The following is a 23,581-nucleotide window of genomic DNA, read 5'->3' as shown; positions in this document are numbered from 1 at the left end:
TTTGATTTGGTTATCTCATTCTTTCGATTAAAATTTTATATACATTATTTAATATATACTCGAAGCCATTTTACAAATTCACAACATATTTAAAAAAATTATAAAAATAAAATATTATGATTCTCCTTAATATTAGAAAATTGTAATTTTAATTATGTAAGTTGGTCTGTTTTAGGTTTTTGTCATGTAACTTATCAAACTTTAATTTTTCATCCAGTTATTTGTTTTTTTTTTGGTCTTTTTTTGTTTGAAACCACTAAATCCATCTGTTATTATTTATTTGACATTGACGGTTTCCTACGTGACTCTGTGACAAGAATAAAACTTGTATTGCACTCATTAAAATCTACATAAATAAAAATAAAGAAAAAACAAAAATAAAAGTCTCTAAATTTGAAGTATTGACTTTTCTCTTTCTTTTTTATCAGATGAATTTTAATTATGTTATATTGGTTTTATTCTCGTCACATCAGTCACGTAGGAGATGATCAGTACCAAATAAATCATATTTGATGGATTTAGTGGTTTCAGAACAAAAAATAACGAAAACAAAACATAAAAATTCAAGTTACTGGATTTAAAATAAATTTTAATAAGTTACAGGACTAAAATCTAATAAAGACCAACTTATATGACTAAATTTATAATTTTCCCCTAATATAGTATGACTATACTTTTGATTATATTATGATATTATTATTTTGATAATTAAAATATTTAGTGATATATAAACTTGTTTAAAATTTTGTACTAAGTAAATATCAATTCAATTCACTTAAATTTTGATATTGTTGAAATTGAGTAAAAATTCTATTATTTTGATAATTAAAATATTTAGTGATATATAAATTGTTTAAAATTTTGTACTAAGTAAATATCAATGCAATTCACTTAAATTTTGATATTGTTGTAATTGAGTAAAAATTCTCCATGTTATGGTAATATAATGCTATTTAATGACGGTTTCTAGTTTGAATTATGATTTCATCTAAAGAAAATTGATAAGATTTTTATTTATTATATATGTCAGTAAATAGGAAAGTGTTTAAATTCTAAATAAAGAATGTGTAATGATAATAATTTCACATTTTAAAATAAAAATTAAAATAGGGTGTGATTAACACTTTTCGAAGAATATTGTACAATATATTAAATTTTACCAAGCAATATAAATTTAAAAAATATGATGAGAAAATTAAGAAAATTTAGTTAATAAAATAATTAAAAATTTCCGAAAAATTACATTACGATATAAATTACAAATCTTCACACGCAACAATATATATAATATAAATAATTTTATTTAATAAAATTATAACTTTCGGTTCCACAATCACTTGGTCGACGTTGTCGCTCTGCTCTCTCTACACAATTCAATATTATGAGGTTTGTTTGCTCGTCTTCTCACTATAGTTCTTACTATGAACGTCATTATCATCATCTTCAGCTTTGATGCATTGTCGATCTAAATAATCTGGATAAGGGACAAGTGATCAAATATTTCTACTTGGCCACACATCATGAACATGTTGTCGGCGGTCGGTCATTATTCAGAAGAACTGTGAAACTTTTGAAATTTGAGCAAAATGGAGTCTGGTAACCCTAGTCATCAATCGAATCATGGGAAACATGTCCCGATACAGTTGGTGCTCTAGCTGAGTAAACCCACCAGATGGTCCTGCAGTATTAAAATCACTAGATATACCAATAGTACCAAACGCACCATATGGACCAGCAGTATTGAAAACACCAGATAGACGAATGGCACATAATCCACCGGATAAACCCGCAACTTCAAAACCACAATATGACCCTACAATATGAAAATCAACAGATATATAGAACAGCAGTACCAAATGCATCGGATGGACCAATGTTATCAAACCCACTAGATAGTCCAGCGATATTAAATCCATCGGACGGCCTGACCATGTCAACTCGACCTGGTGACACAAGAACAAGTCCTAATGATGACTGATGCGAATCAAGAGAAAGTGTACAGAAATTGTTTTAATAATGATGTTTCCGGCAACAAAAAAATCGTATCGATTGTTCGGAAACCAACCACATGCATAGGTAGGCTTGCTTATAGGTTCCGAGGTTTCGGTTCTGGATCCACCGATGCTGGAATCAACACAGAACCGGTTCTATACCGGTTATGGTTCCAAGGTGTACACTTTGGAACCAATCCGATGCACTACCCAATTCGATAGTGGATGGACCAGTTCCAAACTGGTTCCAATATGTTTTGGGTTATTCCGACATTGTTTTAGAAAACCAAATAATAATGGGTCAATATTATTTTTATTTACTTCGACAATCCATCATAAAACTGATACATTTTTTAAAAAAACAACATTGATTTCTATATTAAATATTTAAAATTCATTAAGATTTACTAAAATATATTTGGAATACTCTACATATTCTTTGGAACTTGAGCTTTTGAATTCGTCTATCGCTGCAACCGCCTTATTTTCTTCTTTTTTTTTTGGTTTCAAAACAATCTTGTAAATATGTTATCATGCTAAGTGTTTCCGACTTTAAATTAGTTTTTTGGCTGCCAACGATTTTTTCGCATGCTGAAAATGCTTACTCGATCGGAAGCAACATTTGAAAATTGAATTATCAAGACATCTCTTGCAATTATAGCTAAGACTAGATAAAGTTGCGAATTTACTTTCCAACATTCTAGAATGTCGAAATTTTGTGGAGTCTCAAAATATTGACTTAAATAGATCTCGATCTCGATGTAATTTGTTGTTATAACTACTTTTCCTTTCAAAGTTTGTTATTTCAAAATTTAAAAATTCAAAATTTAAAAAGAGTTGATTGCTCGTATTTTTCCTTTTTTGTCGGCTTTTCCTATGGTTGCTTACTCACTCCACCGTGTTCGTTACCATACAATTAAAATAATTCTTGGAGTGACTAAGTGATTGGCTTCTTTTTGACCTTCACCATTCCTCCCAAACAATTTAGCATAATATTCAAAAAAATAACTCTAAACCACCTTCACTTTGACTATGATCAAGTAAGGTTACTAAACTATGCACGATTGGATATCTTCCCAATATTCTAAAAATTGTACTTCCATATTTAAAAAAATAACGCATAAAATCATCATAACGATATTCAATAACTTTAAAAAAATATTGAAAACTATAGGTAAAAACATGGTGAGTAGGGTAGTTAAACCTAGAAAAATATTCGGTTGACTCATTAAAAATTTTCAACAAAGAAACACCGTTACTCAAAATATCTCAATCAAGGTCATGCAACAAGAAACATAGTTATTCAAAATATCTCAATCACTGTCATGGAACATTAAAAAGTCTAACGCAACATTGTTTGGAGATACCAAATCTTTGAAACGTAACAAATTACCAAGTAAGTGCTACGAATAATTCCACCAAGTTTCAACAGAAAGAAGAAATTTTTTATATTTAATCTCGTTACCAATGACTAATTGTTTTCAATCACAACCATATATTTTTTCACGTAATAATTTCTCACATATTTTGAATTTTCTAAAGCAGAAATCATGCATTTATAAAATACAAATTTAACACATAAGTTGATAATATGACATGTACATCTAGCAAATTACCATCTAAAATTAGTTTTAATGAATATTTAAGGTATTATATCGCATAATTATTGGTAATCGCATAATATAATTTGATCAACATTTTTTCTCTTTGTATGCCATAAACATCAGTAACATTTAAAACATATCTAACTATATTGCATTTAGTATTTTATGATTCTATTGTATCTAAAGATAAAAAAATAATTCATATTTCAAGTTTCATCAATCCAATGACATATAAGAACAAGATAAGATTAAAATTTTAAATTAGTTCAAATATCAGTCGTCAAACTAAATTTACAAGTAATATTTGAAAGATACAAAATTAATGACTCTTTGTATTGTTTATACATATCAAAAAATTAATCCTTAAGTGTGTGCATATAAATTTTATGGAAACCAAGTTGAATAGTATTAATAAATTTAACAAAACCTTCTTGTTCAGCCATTAAAAAGGTTAGGCAATATTCTGCAATAAATTTAACAATGGATCTTCGAGAAATTTCTTTGATAATTATAAAAAAAATTTGCATTAAAAATTAATTTGTAGTTGAAATGATAATCTCCTGACATGTTGTAGAGTATTATGATCAAATTTATGTATCTTGACTAAATGTTTTTTCAAAGTTACGGTACCACTGAACCGGCCTGTTAAGCATGCCTATATGGGATATAATGCATACCAGTATTTGCTCATATCTTTGCATATAATCATCATCAATTTGCCTCGATATGCCATGTCGTTCACCTTTCACAATATACTTTTGTGATATTATATAGGCCATCGTTTTCAAGGAAAGGCACAGCAATAGATTTTCACCTTATTGTATATATCTCCACAATCTCAAAACAAATCAGGGACAAACACATAGCAAATTATTATTTTATTATCAATAATTATTTATAGATCAATATTGTTTTTATTGTAAACGATCTAGATAAACTGAAAAAATTTGAAAAAATCACAAATATTTAAAAAATATAAATACCAAATAACTGTAAAAAAATTCAAATTATAATTCATAAGTACCTCATCATTGTTGATATGATCAAAACAGTCCCATGTAATTCTCGCATATATAGTAGCATCTCATTAACTAGATATATGATCTCATCAATAATATGACATAATTATTGCAAAATATGTTTTGTTTTTGATAGTTTGTTATGAATGAGTTCCTTAATGTTTAAAAAAAATTATAATTTTTTTTAAAAACACACGAACCTTATTTGTTTTTATTTCCATTCGTAACTTCTACTCTTTAAATAAAAATAAACATTACTGTATTATTTTATTTTCTACTCAAATTTTCACCAGTTATAAGGAAAAAGCACTATCATGTTATAATTTTAAATTATAACATTTTATAATATTTTATTAAATTCTTCATAATATGATTAGACTTCTACACAAACAATTCCGTGTTTTCCAAAATAAAATCAAATATATATTTTAGTTTTTGAAACATATCCCTAAAGAAATAAACCAGCATGTACTAACTAGGGGTGTAAGTTAGTCAATGTTGGGTTAAGCGTGCATGAATACTAATATTATTGGGATCATGAATAACCTCCTGAGAATTCTCGTGTGTCAAACTATTAACATTGCGCAACTTGATTTGGTTGGCTTGATGGGCCGCAAAAGAGTGTCGCTATATCTTAACGGGTATTAATATCTCTACTCGAGACATGAATAGTGGTAGAGAAAGAGTAAGTTTGATCACAAAGGAGACAACACCAACAAATAGACACACACACCTCCCCGAACTCATGGGTCTAATAGCCGACCCATTAGTATCCCACCCAATTAGGTGCACTATACCCTGCCATGAATATAAAAAAATAAATTTGTTTCTTGATTAACAGTTATAACTTTTAGTCTGGTGGTAAGAGTTTGATCTTTACAATTGTTATTAGAGTGCGGTTATGAGTTTGAGTCTCCCAATAAGCGTATTTCTATACTTTTTGGGGGAAATGTTAGGTTAAATGTGCATGAGTGAGAGTAATACCATAATAAGTGATCTGTCGGGAAGTTCTTGTACATCAAGCTGCTGACATTGTGACGCTTGATCTGGTTGGCTAGCTGAGTCATAAAAGAGTGACGTCAGATCGTAACAGATAATAGTGCCTTTGCTAGTGATAGGACCGGCTGTAGAGAAATAATAAGATTGATCTATAAGAAATATGAGACAGTACTAGCAGAGATTGACACACACCTCCCGGGACTCATGGACTTAACATCCAAAATTATTAGCACTCAATTAGGTGCATCTTTAGTTGTTATGAGTACGAGGAAATAAAGTTGTAATTTGACTAATAAATATAACTTTTAGCCTAGTGGTAAGTACTTGATCATAACGGTCAATTTACTTGTGAGTGACTAATGAGCAACTCGGTCAAAACTCGACTCGAACTTGATTTGACCGAGATCGAGTCGCGTTTGAGTAGCTCGAGTATTTTTTTCGAGTTTTTGAGTTTCAATTATATGTGTTTAGAAGAATGACAAATAACAAATATTTTTGTCAATACATATCCAAACTCGAGCTCGAGCTCAAGAACTATATGCTAAAATTCAGACTTTCGAGCTTTTCAAGTTCTAGTAACACGATATATACACGAGTCGTGATCAAGCTTCAAATGAATTACTAAATCATGTTCAAGCTAAAACTCGAATAAACAAAATTTAAATTGAGTCGAAATCAAGAAGTATGGTTCTCGAGCTCAACCCGGCTCGTGTGCATCCCTAGTTTTAATTATCTAGTAAAGAAGTTTGTGTGTTATGCTGGCATAAAATCATACTAATATAAATTTATGTAATAAGTTTATTTTTTGTGTATAATATATTTTTATTTAAAAAACAGGTTTAGTTTTATGATTTTTCTAAGAAAAAACATTCTTAAATATTTGATATAATAATGAAATTTCACAATTTAAATGATGTATAAAAAATTTTGAAAGTTATATTTTATAATATAAGATGGTTGAGAAAAAGATTTAAAAAAAATTGGCAATATATACTAAAATTATTAATAAATATACGTAATGAGATTTATAAATCAAATACAATGTTGGGGAAAATTTTGAAATTTTCTTACCATACCAAAATTGCTTACTATAATACCCTCATTTTTATAATAGATATAGATATTTTTTTCTTGGATTAATTTTTAAAAATAATTACAATTTAGCTCCCTATTTTGTTAGTCCAAAATGATTCTGCTCCCTCTTTGTGGTGTGACAGAAATAACTTTCCAACTTCGAAATGTAATACTCACAACTACTACCATTAAATGTACATACAAACTGAATAATCAAACGTATCTGATCCAACGGCAAGAAAAAGAAATTCGTTCGCCAAAACCAAAAACATTATCGACTAAAATGAATCTCCACCTCTCTCTTCTTTTGAGTATATTACCCTCTTAATATAATAATATAATTTTAAATTCAATTATTTAATTGATGTAAGATAGATAATTAGTAGATAGATAAATAAAATAAATAAATAAACATGACATATGATAAGATTAATTATCAAATGATTAGTTATTTATATCTTGAAACTATGCCTTAAATGATTGGATTCAGAGGTGAAAACTTGCATCGTTTTAGAGCAAGAAGCAACGGGAATGTGCAACTGCACTCTACTTATTTACAAATTTACACACACCAAGTCTATTCTTCTTACTTATACATTCACAGTTTAGCTATACTCCATACAAAGATGCTAAGACAAACACAGGTTTACAGCAGTATGAAGACGAACACAAGGTTAAAGCAGTCACAGGTTATATATCCATACCATCGAATATTTCCCCATCTTCCTCACGACTCAACTCATCAACAAAAAACCATTCTCCCGCCAAGTTGCTGTGACAAAAGGGCGATGATTAGGCCAAGATAGATTTTCGTCATAGATGACAAATTATGAGATAGATCTAATTTACCTTAAACAGCTAAAGCGAAAGCTCACAACACGCTTGAGCTTTCTATTGTAGAAAAAGAAATGGTACGACCATCTGAAAGAACAAATAAATAATAATATAGAAAAGGAAAGAAACATATATAAAGATCGAGTTAAGTAATGTAACAACGGAATGGCCCAATTATGTGGAAAGTTACATGGCTCCTTTTTCAAGGAATGGATCTGCTTCAGCCTCCGGGTTGTAACTATATATTTCACATTCTGCTAGCTTCACAACCTGCATCAAGAACTCGTCAATGAATCCGCACCTCGATTTTAAACTTAGAACGCAACTTAAGTTATCTAATATGCCAACAGCTAGAGCTTCCATTTTTTTTTCTACTCTGTTTTTCATATAATGTCAAGTGTACCTCATCCAATGCCTTGTACAAGGTCTCCGGCAGGGGTAAACCCTCATTATCCTTGAGCCACTCCTGCAATCCAAAGTGTGCAGAAACGAGGTAAGACACTTAAGTCAATACAACCAGTGTAGCGTATCAGAGGCGCCACTCCTGAAGATCCAAATTTATGACACTGAAAAGACCAAGACAATACATGGCTTCATTTTCCAAACCTCATTTCCATTCCTGGAAATAAAACCAAATGTATATATCATTTTCATTTTCTTCCCATGATATTCACATTTTGCTACATAGTCAATTACTTAAAATCCGAAGCATAATTCATTAAATAATATTTAATTACTTGAAAGTTTTTAAGTTATATTCACATCTCTCCAAAAATACTCTATTATGATATTATGTTTTAAACCAGCAGGCTACATTTTAAATTTTAACATACCCTACACGGTAGAAAGCTTCTTTCCTCCACACTTCAGATAATTTTGAGTAAAGAAAATACCTTTGATGCCTCAAACATGTAAACATCAAATATCTGCTTAAAACTGTCCCAGCTTTCTTCAGTGAAAAACTCATGAGCTCTCACTGCACTGGTAAACCAAAAGTTGACAGATTGTAGCATGAAACAGGAAACCGTAAAAAAGTATCGATTTAGGGCAATAACTCAGAGATATAATATCAAGCTTATGTGGGAAGTGGAGATACTTGAAATCTCAGCTCCTAGAAGAGCGACAGTGATCTCAACTGTCTGTCAAACCATCTGACAACACTCCCAAGGTTTTCAAGGTCGGATTACACAGCGGGATGCCATGACGCAAAAAAAGCTGACAGTGGCATTACCCATAATCCTCCTCTCACATAACAAAATCTGATATAACATTAGATACAGAGTTACCTGAAGTCATAATCTGGATACAGATGATTAAGAGTAAGAAGCAGATAAATCAACGTCTTTCGGCTGCAGCATAAAAATAAGAAATTGAAGAACAAAGAAAGGGAAATAATGCACAGGTGACCATAGCCTATTTGATTTTGCAACCTGGATCTACTAAATAGATATTCAACAGGGGAAGAAGATTCTGTATCCGAAGATTTTCCAAGATAATCAAGAATCTGTATTAAAACATGAGAAAGAAAAAAGGATCATTAGAGACTTGAGCAAAAGCAGGACGCATTAAGGATTCAGATGAATTCTACAGAACGCAAATTGAGAAAGTGAAAACATAGAGACAAGACAAAAGAGCATAATGAACAGCTCGCAGGCTCACAAGACAACAAAAATTCATAACGAAAAGTCACTTAGGGTGAAATAGCATAACCAGTTTAATTAGACTGCCACGACAACGTATGAGGAGTGAGAACCACATGTATTTGGAAAAAGAAGTTATCACAGAAAGAATCATTTTAGAATTGGGCCAGATGGACACTCGACCCAACAAACAGCCTATCATGAGCAAGGAGATCGCAGTCTGTCGATGAGCAGCGCTTCAAACAATTAGCCGCCAGAGCTGGATCGTTATCGAGCGAAAACGAGGTTCAGAGATTTATTATCAGCTAACAGGAACATATTGCAGTGGAGGTTGAGCTTCAAAAAACGAAAACTTAAATTATCAAAATAGGTCAACAAGGGAGCAAGACTCAAAAGGTTAACCACACGACAAGTTCACAAATTATGCAAGCAAATCTCCCCGACAAGAGATCTATCACACGGGACCATAACCGATTGCTATCCTTGTTGGAATCTTCTTCTGCGATCTCCTTGCTCGTGTTGGGCTGATTGTTGGGTCGAGTGTGCATTTGGCCCATGATTAAATATAATATGTAGGGAAAAACTAAACTGAAACTATGGCAATGAAATTGAACTCACCTCATTCTCCAAACTGAGAGAGAGCTTCTTATCTGTTCCCGTATGTTTACCTATAAAACACAAAACAAACAGAACCCAAGTTTTTTATATTCACATCCAAGCATATTGTTTACTCCTTATTTGAATAATACATACAAGAATAAGCTTCAAGGCATCCTTTGATCGTTCGTTCTCCAAGATTCAAGTGGCTCAAGAAATGATTGATTCTACAGAGACACAAAATAGAAGTGATAATTGTTCCAGAGAAAATCAATGAGAAAAGCAAATTTGAAGCATGGCATGCAAACATATAGTCTGTACTAGTATGGAAAGTTTGTGGTAAAATGAATGATTCCATCAAATCTTTAAATCTTACCGATCTAGCGGTGTGTATTCCAGGTACTTCATAATGGATATATCTCACCACGCTGCACTGAATTTTATGCAGGTTGCAAAAGTTATAATGGGGCCACTGTATCAAGATGAGATTCACAAAACTTCTTTTCACCATTAATTGGTTTTAAAGTTACACTCAGAGTCAGGTACATCAGTTAATCATAACTCAGACTAAAATTTTTAAAAAAAATTACCATTATTCATCTTAATACATTTGTTAAAGATTCAACAGTCTGTTTAGACCTTTCTTTTAAAACTTATATTCTGGGTCGGAGTAGACGGATGAAAGGCACATAACAAGGCAAAACTTATGTTCGGGGTCAGAGTAGAAGGATAAAAGGCACAAATTAGGTAAAATTTATGTTTTCAACTATAACGACTAATACTGAACCAGATACTCGGTTCTTAAATTTCCTCCATGTTGGCCATGGAAACCACAAAGTACAGTTTTACAAGCAAACATAAAAAACACAGCACTTAACAATCTACGCGCAATAAAAGCTTCATATCCATATTTCCCAGAAATTTCTGGTACCGATTAGTTATTCTAGCCCACAACACTGGTCACATAGACATTTTATCAGACATACGGTACAACAATGGCTTCCTCGTGATATTCAAACACAAACCAGAAGATTTTTCCATCCATATTCATGCTGAAAATTCATCAAACACGTGGAAATCAGTGTATTCCTTTGAAAATTTCTATCCACACCAATTGTCCACCCACCACCAACTTTTATTTAAGCGCACTCACATCCTTCAACGTCACCCATGTACAAACTCATCGAGGTATCTATTATTTTCAAGCCTTAATACACATAGAATGATAGAATACACTGCTGCGAATCTCCACCACACTACATGATTTCAGGCAAGGGACTAATTTCTTCCCCCAGCAGGCTTGATCAGCCAGCTCCTGGACATCATCATGCACTGAAAATACGTAGGTAATCATAAAAATTCCCCATCGCCTTCAAACCCCCAAAATTGCCAAATTAATAGATATGATATTTTAAAATTCCACCCTCTTACTTAACCCCAAAAAAAAACAAATAAAAAAAACCCCTAAATTAGGCCTTCACCCACATTTCCAAGAACCCAACAATATTAAAATTAAGAACAACGAAGAGTTTCTCCTTTCCAGTCTAAAATGTCCAGTTCATGAAATTCTCAACATTTCAACCTCAGCGCACTTCACAAATTAAAAAAAAAACATAAATCTCAGGCAAAATACAAGAGACATAGCAAAATAAGCACTTACCAAAGCGTTCAACTCAAAACTACACCAAAACAGGATAAGTAATAAAATTTTTTGAAGAAACATACACTAACCCTATCGAAACGTTCACAGAGGGAAGATTCAAGAACATTAAATTTTGAATAAACACGCGAGCTGTCCACCGAATGGTTAAGGAACATTAAATACGAATATTCGTATATATTTTTCATGATTGTTTTGGTTGTTGGGGGGCTAGAGGAGTTTCACGTGTACCCAAGTCGTGAGAGCGACTTTAAAATATACTAGTTCTGTGTGTCATCGATATTTTTTAACAAGAGATTGATATTAAAATTTACAATTTAAAAATAAAATTTAAATTTCACAAATTTTGGTATAGATTTATTTTAGATAAATTTAATTTTTCATTAAAAAAACAAAAAAGTGTTTTTTAAAAAGAAAAATAAATATTTTGGGATTTTAAAAATTACATCAAAACAATATTTTGCTTCTATACCACTCAAATATTATATATAGCATAGATATAATTTTGATATGCTTCTTACCTATTTTGTTCACATATGTGTCTGTCATAGATGTATGCACTCACATTAGATATGATAGGGAAGATCAAAATTATATATAAAATAAGTGAGTTTCACCACAATAGTGAGTACATAGGTGACCAGTATATCAAAGCCGAGTGCATATATATATATATATATAGTGTTAATTAAAGTATATATATATTTTTTTTAAAGTATATATATAGTGTATATACTTTTAAAAAAATGATATATATACTTTAATTAGCACTATATATATATATATAATACTTTATATATATGGTTCCAATCTTAAATCATGTCGAAAAATCGAGAAACTATCTCGAGGTACCTTGGGTACTCGAGGAACCAAGCAGAGAAAAAAGAAGAGCAAGTCAAAGCAGTTGCAAGTTAGTGAAGTTGTTAGTGGAGTTCGACACTTGTTGGAACGCCCGAAAACTCGAACACACAAACTACATGTATGCATGAACATTTATTTGAAATTATTTAAATGTGTGATCTAGAAGCATGTTTAAGTATTTGCATGGTTTAATAATTATTTAATAGAATGTTATGAATGTGAACTTTTTGTAGTTGAATACGAGATGTACGGCAAAGACGATAGAACCGGTGAAAATTTTGATAAGGTTTCTACTTTTAGGAAGTTATAAATAGAAAATCTATGTTTAGTAAGTACAAATAAGGAAAGCGGCAACTTATTTATAATAAGAGACAAATTTAATCGGTAAAAAATTTTTATAAAGAAAAAGAGTAGTTTCGGGCGTGCAATATTAGAAACGAGTAGCACCAAATTTTTTAAATATTGATGGGACTTTTTAGTATGATTAATTAAGTATTTAACTAATTTTTTAATTGGACCTAGATTAACAAATATTTAATTAAATACTTAGGACTCATTAAGTAAACTTAAGCCCACTAATACTAATTAAATAGAATCCTACCCTACCACTCCCCAAAACCGACGTCACTTTCACCTTGGCAGCACACACTCGCACACACTAGAACTCCAGAAGTGGCCGACACTTATGGTAAGCAAGGGAATGAGGAAAGTTTTGTGTCCCGTTCGTCTCTCGTATCTCGTAAGAATAAAGGAGCAAGGCATGTTTTCAACCTTTCTTTATGCACCATTCAATCCATATTATTGCATGTATGCTGATGTTGTGTGAAAAGTTTATGAGGATGTTGGTTTCAAAGTTTTACGTATGTGCATCTCATGTTTTCCAAAGAATTCTTAACGTTTTGCGAATTGTCGAAGGGGGATGCAAACCTCCTTCTTTCATGATACTCATCATATGAGCATCTCATATTCTTTCTACTATTTGTATATTCAAGGACCTTATATATGCAACTAGCATGGGTATACAGATAAAGATGTGCCAAAACAATAATTTTAAATATTATTAAAATAAATATTGTTTATACATAGAGTTTAAACATGAACCATCGACCAACAATTGGCTCGACAAGCACCTACTCTAATATTAAAGATCAAGTCGATGTGATTCATGAAAATAAACGCACTCAAAAACAGAGACAAGCCCTCGATTCGATGAAACAAAGAATTTTGTGATGTCCCGATCTTTTAAAACAAGTAACGATTTTGTGATATTCAACTTTAAGCTATGAACTTAGCAACAAATATTCGTGACTGAAACAATTTAGAATTAGACGAACCTTCAAAGAACTTGTCTTTGACAATCTGTATGAGATCAATCAACAAAAGCCACAAAGAATAAATCTTTAATAAGTTTTGATGATACCCCAGGATGTCCCGGGTCATGGACAGTACCCGGGATGTCCCAGGCCATGGATAGTACCCGGGTCAGGAGGATGGATTGTTCCCGGGTCATGGGTGATCCGGGTCAATAAGACGACAATCTGAGTAGAAATCCAGATCTCGAGCAGCCCGAGACATAACCTCCCCGGGCTATTGGATGCTCGAGCTCTCATGTAAGTTCTCGAGAGGCATTCTACCCGGGCTACTTCGATATAAGTGCCGCATTTAATTATACCAACAAAGTAGGGCGTGGGCGGCCGACCTATTTCTGACACCAATCCAAGTTGTTAATAAAATCAGGTAGGCTGGATGTGACTAATATGAAGATTTGATATGTCAGAATAATATGATATAATCAGCCGCCCTACTATAATTAATGAGCAGCACAAAGAACGAGATCATCATTAAATCTCCTATTATAAATACCAAGTTTTCTCTTTGCATTTACTCTCTATTGAGATATTGAATACACACATTTATTGCTCATTTACTGCTCACACCAATATCACAACCATCACTTGGGTACATTGGTCTTCTTTGCTTGAATCATCCACTGACTTAAGCATCGGAGTGGTCACGCAGGACACCCCTCCGGCGCCCATTCACAAGGTTACTCTCTTGGTTGCAGATCCTCTCATCTATCCCAGGGATTAAGCTTTTGATCTAGACGTCTTGCTCTTATTTATCTTAACCTCTTGATAGCAGATCCGTTGGAGCATCCGACCCGGCTCATCCATTTCACTCGGATCGCATCATTGGCGCCGTCTGTGGGAAAGAGAGTTATAAGACGTTGATATGGCTCCTACCTGGAGGACGAACCAAGACACTTCTCGGATCCAGGAAGAGAATAACACTCGTCTTTCTGGTGCAGGTGGTCCGCCACCTAATGATCCCCAGCCTACCATCAATTTAACACCTGAAGAGTTGACCAAGATTGTAACTGATGCTGTGAAGGCAGCCATGGAGAAGAGAGCCCCTACTCATCATTCTACCCATCCAGAGCAGGAGCGTGAGCAGCTGCGGGAGGATCAAGAGGAAGAGATAAGGGAAGAAGAGAGGGAGTCAAGCGCAGGTTCTAAATCTCCTACTGTGGCAGAAGAACTAGAAGAATTGAGGAAGAAGGTGAAAGTGTTGGAGGGGCAAGTCGGCTCTAGGAACAGTGCTCGAATTGTCATTAAAGGTTGCCCATTCTTTGATGTCATCGTCCGGGAACCACTTCCCAGGCACTTCAAGTCAGCAAGGATTAAAGACTACGACGGGAGTTCTGACCCTGAAGAACACCTCGCCAGGTTCGAGAACATGGGCATGCTACATTGTTATGGGGACTAGATTAAATGTAAGGTGTTCCTGACCACCCTAGTCGACTCGGCCCAGAGGTGGTTCGAAGGATTGGCGCCTCAAAGTATCCAATCCTTTGAAGATTACCAGAAAATATTCTTGCACCAGTTCAGCAGCAGCAAGAAATATAAGAAGATTGCTTTCAGTCTGTTTGAAGTGAAGCAGGGCCAGGATTAAACTTTAAGAGCATACATTAAAAGATTCAATCGAGTAGCTTTGGATGTCCCTGCCTGCGCCCCCGAGACTAAAACTACTGTGTTCATGCAGGGGTTGTGGGAAGGAGATTTCTTTCGATCTTTAACAAAGAAATTGCCCGGAGATTTTGAAGATCTCTTATCTCGGACGGAAAAATATATCAATATGGAAGAAGCCCAGAACCAAAAAAAGGGAAGCCTTGAAGAGAGCCCGGGGAGATCGGGTTAATAGGCCCGAGAAGAGAGCTCATAAGAAGAATGGTTCGGGGCATTTTTCTCATATCCCTTTGAGAATCGCCCGGGACCGGGAAGTCCAAGAATATAGCTCAGATTTGACCCATCGTCCGGGTCCAAAGGCATCGTTGTCGAGACCAGAGAAGAAAGGATATTGCACCCTTCACAAAAAATGTTCACATGACACTAGTGAGTGTCGAACTTTAAAAAGAGAATCTAATCAGCGTTCTGCACCAAGATCTAACACACATAGTGAGCCAAGGCAACCACCCTGGTTAGCCCGATGCCCCGGGCCTAGCAACTCTGGAAGATCGGTGGATGTCCCGAGTGGGAGCAGGAGAGAGGAAGGAGGGTCCCGGGAGAAGAGAAATAAACAACCAGAAAAAAAAGATTCCTCTCCAATTTGAGGAATGATAAAAATGATTTCGGGAGGGTCCACAGATGGTGACTCCAACCAGGCTCGGAAGGCAAGAAGTAGAAGAGAGTGTTTGGAAATTGATGGGAGTGGAAGGAATGAACCGGTCATAAGTTTTGGTCCAGAAGACCTCAAGGGAGTCAGTCTACCACATAACGATGCTCTTGTCATTCAAGCCTGTGTTGCCAATTATGATGTATTAAGAGTTTTTGTTGATAATGGCAGTTCTGTTAATGTTATCTTCAAAAAAGCTTTGGTGCAAATGGAGTTACACGAGTACCAGTTGGAGGCAGTTGAGACTGCCTTGTTTGGCTTCGCGGGTCACGCTATATATCCAGAAGGAGAAATAACATTACCATTAACTCTGGGATTCGGAGATTTGCGAAAGACGGTCATGACAGTCTTTACAGTGGTGGATGCCCCTTCTTCATATAACATTATCCTTGGAAGGCCAGCTATGAATGAGATGAGAGCTATGGCCTCCACTTACCATCAAAATATCAAATTTCCAGTACAAGGACGAGTCGGGGAAGTCAGGGGAGATCAGCCTTCTTCCCGGAAGTGTTATGGAGAAACTGTCCGGGTAGATCAAAAGAGGCTGGATTTGACTAATATGAAGATTTGATATGTCAAAATAATAGGGTATAATCAGCCGCCCTACTATAATTAATGAGCAGCACAAAGAACGAGGTGATCATTACATCTCCTATTATAAATACCAGGTTTTCTCTTTGCATTTACTCTCTATTGAGATATTGAATACACATATTTATTGCTCATTTACTGCTCACACCAATATCACAACCATCACTTGGTTACATTGGTCTTCTTTGCTTGAATCATCCACTGACTTAAATATCGGAGTGGTCACGCCGGACACCCCTCTGACGCCCATTCACGATGTTACTCTCTTGGTTGCAGATCCTCTCATCTATCCCAGGGAGTAAGCTTTTGATCAAGACGTCTTGCTCTTATTTCTCCTAACATCTTGATAGCAGATCCGGTGGAGCATCCGACCCGGCTCATCCATTTCGCCCGGATCGCATCAAGTTTCATTTTTAAGAACAAAGCAAAAGACTTGAAAAGTTTGAGAGAAAACTCAAAATATTTTTGTGTAAACTCAAGATAATTGTTTACAATGATAAAATTTGTGTATATATTACAAATCTAAAAGATTTTAAAATCTAGTTACCTAAATAATTTTGACTCTAAACTAGGTAAAAATCAAATCTTCCGTGGGTGAAAACGCTCGGGTGCTAGATTCTACCGCTCGGGCACCGAGTGTTCTTGACTGAGCGCACTCGGGCGGTAATATTTTACCGCTCGGACGTGGAGTGTTTTGGAACTCGACAGTGACTGTGGCACTCGGGCACGATATTTTACCTCCCTAGCTCCAAGCACGCGCTCGGACGCAAAGTTTTACTGCCCTAGCGAAGAGCTCTCGGGTCCGAGGTCTTGATTTGGCATCCTTGATGAAACTTAAAATTAATAATTTATTATATGATAAAACCTATATTTTAAAATTTAAGCTTTATTGAAAATATAAAATTATGTTATTTTAGTATTGTTTGTTTATATTTAATTGTCTTACTAAATATGTTTTATTTTCAGATTTTCTATGTGTTGGTAAAATAATGATAACTCAAACTATAAAATTCAAGTGGAGGTGATTCAAACATGTTTGGAATCCTTGACAAATTATCTACAACTTTGCAGAAGACATAAATGCCTAAAAAGTTGATTAAGATGATCAAATTGTGCAAATATCAAAAGGAGGACAAATTTACTTTTACTATGACCAGCATATAGTAAAAAATCATAACTATTCCAATATTTAACCAAATGAGGTGAACCAAAAGGCCAAATTTATCTACAGACATTTCCCCATACGTTTGCTGTTTTGAGCAAAGTCCAATTCGGAGATTAAATTCGTTGAACATAGCATTCAAAGAAGGGCCAATGAATTGAAGTTGGAGGAGACAAAAACTACTATTACAACTACATGGCAATAATGGAATTTTAGACCTTTCCTCTCATTTGGACTATAAATAGAGCACTTGTGCTAGCTTGATAATCATCATATCTCATTATAAAATATAGTTTGTGTGTATAAAAGTTCTAAGTTTAATATATTTTCTTTTCCAACTATGAGTGAGGGTTTTAGTGTGAATCAAAAGTAAGCTCATAGCAAGTTAAATCTACTATGTCAAAGTGAAGAGGATGAATTCTTGTTGAAGTAAAATTGTTTATATTTTGTATATTATTTCTATATTTTTTTCATTTAGCTAACTTCTTTTTATTGTAGGTGTAAAAATGAATTATTTGTTGTTATCAATTTATATAAAATGCTTGATACCATTAAAGTGGTTATCTTGATTTGTTGTTTAATTTTGATACAATAAATATTTCATCAATTATTATTATTGTTAATATATATAATTATATCATATATTTCATTTAGATGATAGCATGGCTATGTCGGTTGTTTTAAATGAAATATTATGATTTAATACTATCATCTAACAATCTAACATTTACTTTCCCGTATCTAACTTTTACTTTTCCGCAACTAACATTTACTTTGCGGCATCTAACTTTTACTTTTCCACAACTAACTTTTATTTTTTCCGCATCTAACTTTTACTTTTCTGCAACTAACTTTTATTTAACCGCAACTAACTTATTAAATCATATATTTCATTTAGGCAATAGTGTGGCTCCGTCGGTTGTTCTAAATGAAATATAATGATTTAATTTAACATTTATTTTATGCAATTTTATATGCATACAATTATATATATAATCATAGGTATTATATATAAAATATCGGTTAATTCAGTATTTTTTATAGTGGGAACTATATTATATTATGTATGTTTTTAAATATTTAATTTTCTTTTTAATGGAACAATTAATTATGGTGGTTTTCTTTGTTCTACTTTTAGTTAAACAATATTACATAAACCAAGAAGAAATCCTCGAGCCTTGACAAAATTTATAATTTGTAAACTTCATTCTTGCATTTGGTAATTTATAAACTAATAAATTTAAACTTAAAATAACCTCTCTGTAGATCGATCTCGTACTTACGAAATATATTACTTGCAGACAACCTACACTTGGGTGAATTATAATTTAAGAAGTAACAAGTTTTTGGCGCCGTTGCCGGAGAGATATAAATTAAGTTTATATTTGTTATTTATGTTTTATTTATAAGTATTGTGTTGTTTTTACTTGTATGAGTATTTTGAGTCAAAAAAAGTGGTAGACTTATTCGAGTATCTGAAAATAATTTAAACATGGATGATAATTCAAATAATCAAGATAATAATAATAATAATAATAATAATAATAATCAATAACATGATCAATTAAGAACACTTAGGCACCATATGAACCCTATTAGAACTAATGCTCCATCTTGTTTAGTTTTTCCTCCTGATACATCTAATTTCAACTTTAAACCTCAAATTATTCAACTTTTACCAAATTTTCATGGATTAGATTTTGAAAATCCATATTTACATCTAAGAGAATTTGAGGAAGTTTGTAACACTTATAATGATCAAAATTGTAGCATGGATATAGTTCAATTAAATATTTTGCCTTTTTCTTTAAAAGATAAAGCTAAAACATGGCTACAAAATTTGAGATCGAGTTCAATAAGCTCATGGGAAGAAATGCAACAACAATTTCTTAAAAGTTTTTCCCTTCCCATAGAACAAATTCTTTTAAAAGACAAATTACTACTTTTTCTCAAAAACAAGAAGAAACATTTTATCAATGTCGGGATAGATATAAAGAATTACTTAGTACATGCCCACATCATGGTTTTGAAACATAGAGAATAGTTTCTCACTTCTATGAAAGTCTAATACCTAAAGATAGGTAAATGATAGAATTCATGTGTAATTGAACTTTTGAAGATAAAAACCCAAATGAAGCAATTGAGTATTTGGATTCATTAGCAGAAAATGCTCAAAATTAGGATAATATAGGTACAATAGAACCACGAACAACTAAAATCAATAATTCAACAAATGAGGGTGGTATCTATAATCTTAAAGATGATATAGATATTCAAGCTAAACTTGCATCTTTAGCAAGAAAAATTGAGTCAGTAGAAATGAAAAAAGTGGTTAATTAAAAAGTATTCAAGAAATTGTTTGTCATATATGTGATACACATGATCATGCTACAAAAGATTGTCCAGCACTACCTTCGTTTAAAGAATGTCTCCATGAACAAGCAAATTATGTTAACAATTATAGAAAATCAATACTAGATCTTTTTTCACAATCATTTAATCCTGGATGGAAAAATCATCCTAATTTTAGTTGGAGGAATGATAATAACGCACAATCTTCACAACAATATTTTCAAAATAACCAAAATCATCAAGGTTATATTCCCTATGTTACACCTCCAAGAAAGAACTTTGAAGACGTAATTCATGCATTTATCCAATAACAAGAGTCTATCAATATTCAAAACAGTCAATCTATGAGTGATTTGAAAGAAACTCTCGCAAAATTTGCATCTGCACTTAATATTCATACAAAAGGAAAATTTTAATCTCAACCTCAACCTAATCCTAAAAATCAAAATCAAGAATTAAATAACAATAAAATTGATCAAATAAAAATCTGTTATTACCCTTAGAAGCGATAAAATAGTTAATGATTCATACAGCAATGAAAACAAGGATCATTTAAAATCAAAGAGTAAGGATGATAATCATGATACTTTTGAGAATGATGATACCTTAAATTCTAAGAATAATATGATGAATAATAAATAATCTGAAATAGTAAATGAGTCAAATAAACATTCACCATTTCCTCGTGCATTAACAAATCATAAAAAACAAAAAAGTGATTCTGATATCTATGAAGTTTTTAAACAAGTAAAGATAAATATTCTATTATTAGATGCTATTAAACAAGTACCTTCCTATGCAAAAATTTTAAAAGAGTTATGTACTGTGAAGAGAAAATTGCATGTGAAGAAGAAAGCATTATTGGCTGAACAAGTAAGTTCTATTCTTCAAAACAATTCTAGTTTAAAATATAAAGATCATGGTTGTCCAACAATTTCATGTATTATCGGAGAAAATAAAATTAAAAAAGCTTTGTTATATTTGGGAGCAAGTGTGAATTTACTTCCTTATTCAGTTTATGAAAAACTTAATTTAGGAGAATTAAAACCCACTTGTGTTACTCTTTTACTGGCGGATAGGTCAATCAAAATACCTAGAGGTATTGTCGAAGATGTGTTGGTCCAAGTTGATAAATTTATATATCCTGTAGATTGTATTGTTTTGGATACACAACCAATAGAAGTACATAATGAAATTTCAGTAATATTGGGACGACCATTTCTGGCAACTTCAAATGCTTTAATTAATTGTCGAAATGGAATAATGAAATTGTCTTTTGGAAATATGACTCTAGAACTTAATGTGTTCAATTGATGTAAACAACCAAGTGTTAATGAAAATGAATATGATAATGAAATTGAAACAATTGTGAAAGAAAATATACAAGAAGAAAACTTAAATCAACAATCTGAAGTTTTTTCAATAAAAAGTTTTGTGTCTGAAAATAATTTTAAAGAAGATGATAATACAAAACTTGAATTAAAAATTTTACCATTAGAATTGAAATATGTATTTCTTGGTGAAAATAAAACATTCATGTTGTAATTTCTTCTACTCTTTTATCAAATCAAGAAGAAGATTTAACTAAATTACTTAAAAAATATAAAAAATGAAATTGGATGGACTTTGATATATATAAAAGGTATAAATCCTTTAATTTGCACATATAGAATTCACTTGGAAAAAAATGTTAAAACATATCAACAACCACATAGAAGGTTAAATCCACGTATGAAAGAAGTTGTTAAGGATTAAGTATTAAAATTATTAGACGCTGGAATTATTTATCCAATCTCATATAGTAAATGGGTAAGTCCAACATAAGTAGTACCTAAAAAGTCATGCATCACTGTTATTAAAAATGAAAAGGGAGAGTTATTACAAGTTAGAATTCCATCTAGTTGGCGTATGTGTATTGATTATAGAAAATTAAATGATGCAACAAGAAAAGATCATTTCCCACTATTTTTTTTAGATCAAATTTTAGAAAAAGTAGCAGGTAATTCTTATTACTGTTTTCTAGATGGGTATTCGGGGTATTATCAAATACCTATATCATTAGAAGATCAAGAAAAACTACTTTCATTTGTCCTTTTGGAACTTTTGCATTTAAAAGAATGCCATTTGGTTTATGTAATACTACGGCTACTTTTCAAAGATGGATGTTAAATATTTTCAGTGATATGATTGAAGAATTTGTAGAATTTTTTATGGATGATATAACTGTTTTTGGAAACTCATTTGAAAATTGTCTTAAAAACCTAGAAGAAGTATTAAAAAGATGTGAAGAAAAAAATCTTGTTTTAAATTGGGAAAAGTGTCATTATATGGTTAAATCTGGGATTGTTTTAGGGCATGTGATATCTGAAAAAGGAATTGAAGTTGATAAAGCCAAAGTTGATGTTATTGCTAATTTAACATCACCAAAAACAGTCAAAGAAGTTCGATCATTCTTGGGTCATGCAGGATTTTATAGAAGGTTTATAAAAAATTTCAGCATAATATCTAAATCAATATCAAATCTTTTAACAAAAGATACACAATTTGAATGGACTCAAAAATGTGAAAATGCTTTTAAAAAAATAATTATTCTTTTAATTACATCACCTATTTTATAACCTCCAGATTGGTCTTTACAATTTGAATTAATGTGTGATGCAAGTGATTATGCTATATGTAGAACCCGTAAATCAGACTACGTATAAGTCATGCATAATTTCTAGTATTTAAATTAAAATGATTTTTATTGCATGAGTATTTAAATTTCTTTCTTTAAGTTTAATTATTTTATTCGGTAGTTTATTGGTTATCCTTTCAGTTAATTAAGTGAGGCCAGACTGGAGTTGGAGTTTTGAGATAAAATTTAATATTAAGAAAACATTCTTAGAATTTATTTAAGATAAATAATAAGTCAATTTAATGTAAAAGAATGTTTGAGAAATTATTTAATAATTTGAGATAAGTAGTAAATAAAGTTCAATAATTAATTTCTCAATTCACTAAAATATTTAATGGGTAGATAAAACACTAAAGATTTAAAATACATTATTTAAGCAATATTTCCCCTCCACTTAATAGCATAATTTCGGCCACCTCATAGGTGATTTAATATTTCTTTGGCAACTCACCACCTTTGACTCTTTCCTTATTATTTCTTGGTATGATAACCCCATCACTTTTAATCACCATTAATTAATAATCAATCAATATCTTAGCCTTGTTTGAGTAGGAGGAATCGGTCATCATATCACCCCTCAATCCCACCTAATGACACCTCATTCCTTATCTAGCTAACAACTAGGATAGAAAGTTAGGAGCTTGCCATTTTGTATCCAATTTAATTAGTAAACTCCCCTCACTCCTAGCCATTCTCTCCCCACCATTATCACCAAAATTCAGAGCTTAATCAGAGCAAAAATCGTGAGACTCCTAGCAAGAAACAAGAGAGAAAAATCGAGTAGGAAAGAAGAACACTCCGTCTCCGCCGCGCCGCGTCGTCGTTTCGTTTGTTTTTCATTCGAAACA

General features: G+C 32.4%; 2 protein-coding genes across 4 annotated transcripts; one reads left to right on the top strand and one right to left on the bottom strand.

The window, feature by feature from the left end:
• Positions 1-7,118: 7,118 nt before the first annotated feature.
• Positions 7,119-11,628, bottom strand: LOC142522955 (uncharacterized). 3 transcript variants are annotated; one of them, XM_075626565.1, is made up of 11 exons: positions 11,490-11,628; positions 10,135-10,230; positions 9,915-9,985; positions 9,780-9,829; positions 8,952-9,025; positions 8,808-8,870; positions 8,415-8,502; positions 7,925-7,987; positions 7,712-7,791; positions 7,537-7,608; positions 7,119-7,459 (listed from the first exon to the last, which is right to left on the bottom strand). In XM_075626565.1, the coding sequence occupies exons 2-11, from the start codon at positions 10,164-10,166 to the stop codon at positions 7,378-7,380; spliced, it is 675 nt and encodes a 224-aa protein (XP_075482680.1). In that variant the 5' UTR covers positions 10,167-10,230; positions 11,490-11,628; the 3' UTR covers positions 7,119-7,377. The 3 variants fall into 3 exon arrangements, with proteins under 3 accessions (XP_075482680.1, XP_075482679.1, XP_075482681.1); XM_075626564.1 differs by having other exon boundaries at positions 10,135-10,191; XM_075626566.1 differs by having other exon boundaries at positions 10,135-10,186.
• Positions 11,629-15,901: 4,273 nt separating this feature from the next.
• LOC142521944 (uncharacterized) lies at positions 15,902-16,522 on the top strand. The gene has a single exon (XM_075625116.1). It carries the CDS (start codon positions 15,902-15,904, stop codon positions 16,520-16,522), a length of 621 nt encoding a protein of 206 aa, XP_075481231.1.
• The last annotated feature ends 7,059 nt before the right edge of the window (positions 16,523-23,581 follow it).

Source organism: Primulina tabacum, chromosome 13, assembly GCF_025594145.1.
Source record: "Primulina tabacum isolate GXHZ01 chromosome 13, ASM2559414v2, whole genome shotgun sequence".
NCBI classification, from domain to species: Eukaryota; Viridiplantae; Streptophyta; class Magnoliopsida; order Lamiales; family Gesneriaceae; genus Primulina; species Primulina tabacum.
Note: the sequence above shows the minus strand (reverse complement) of the source record. Positions and strands in the feature narration are given on the sequence as shown.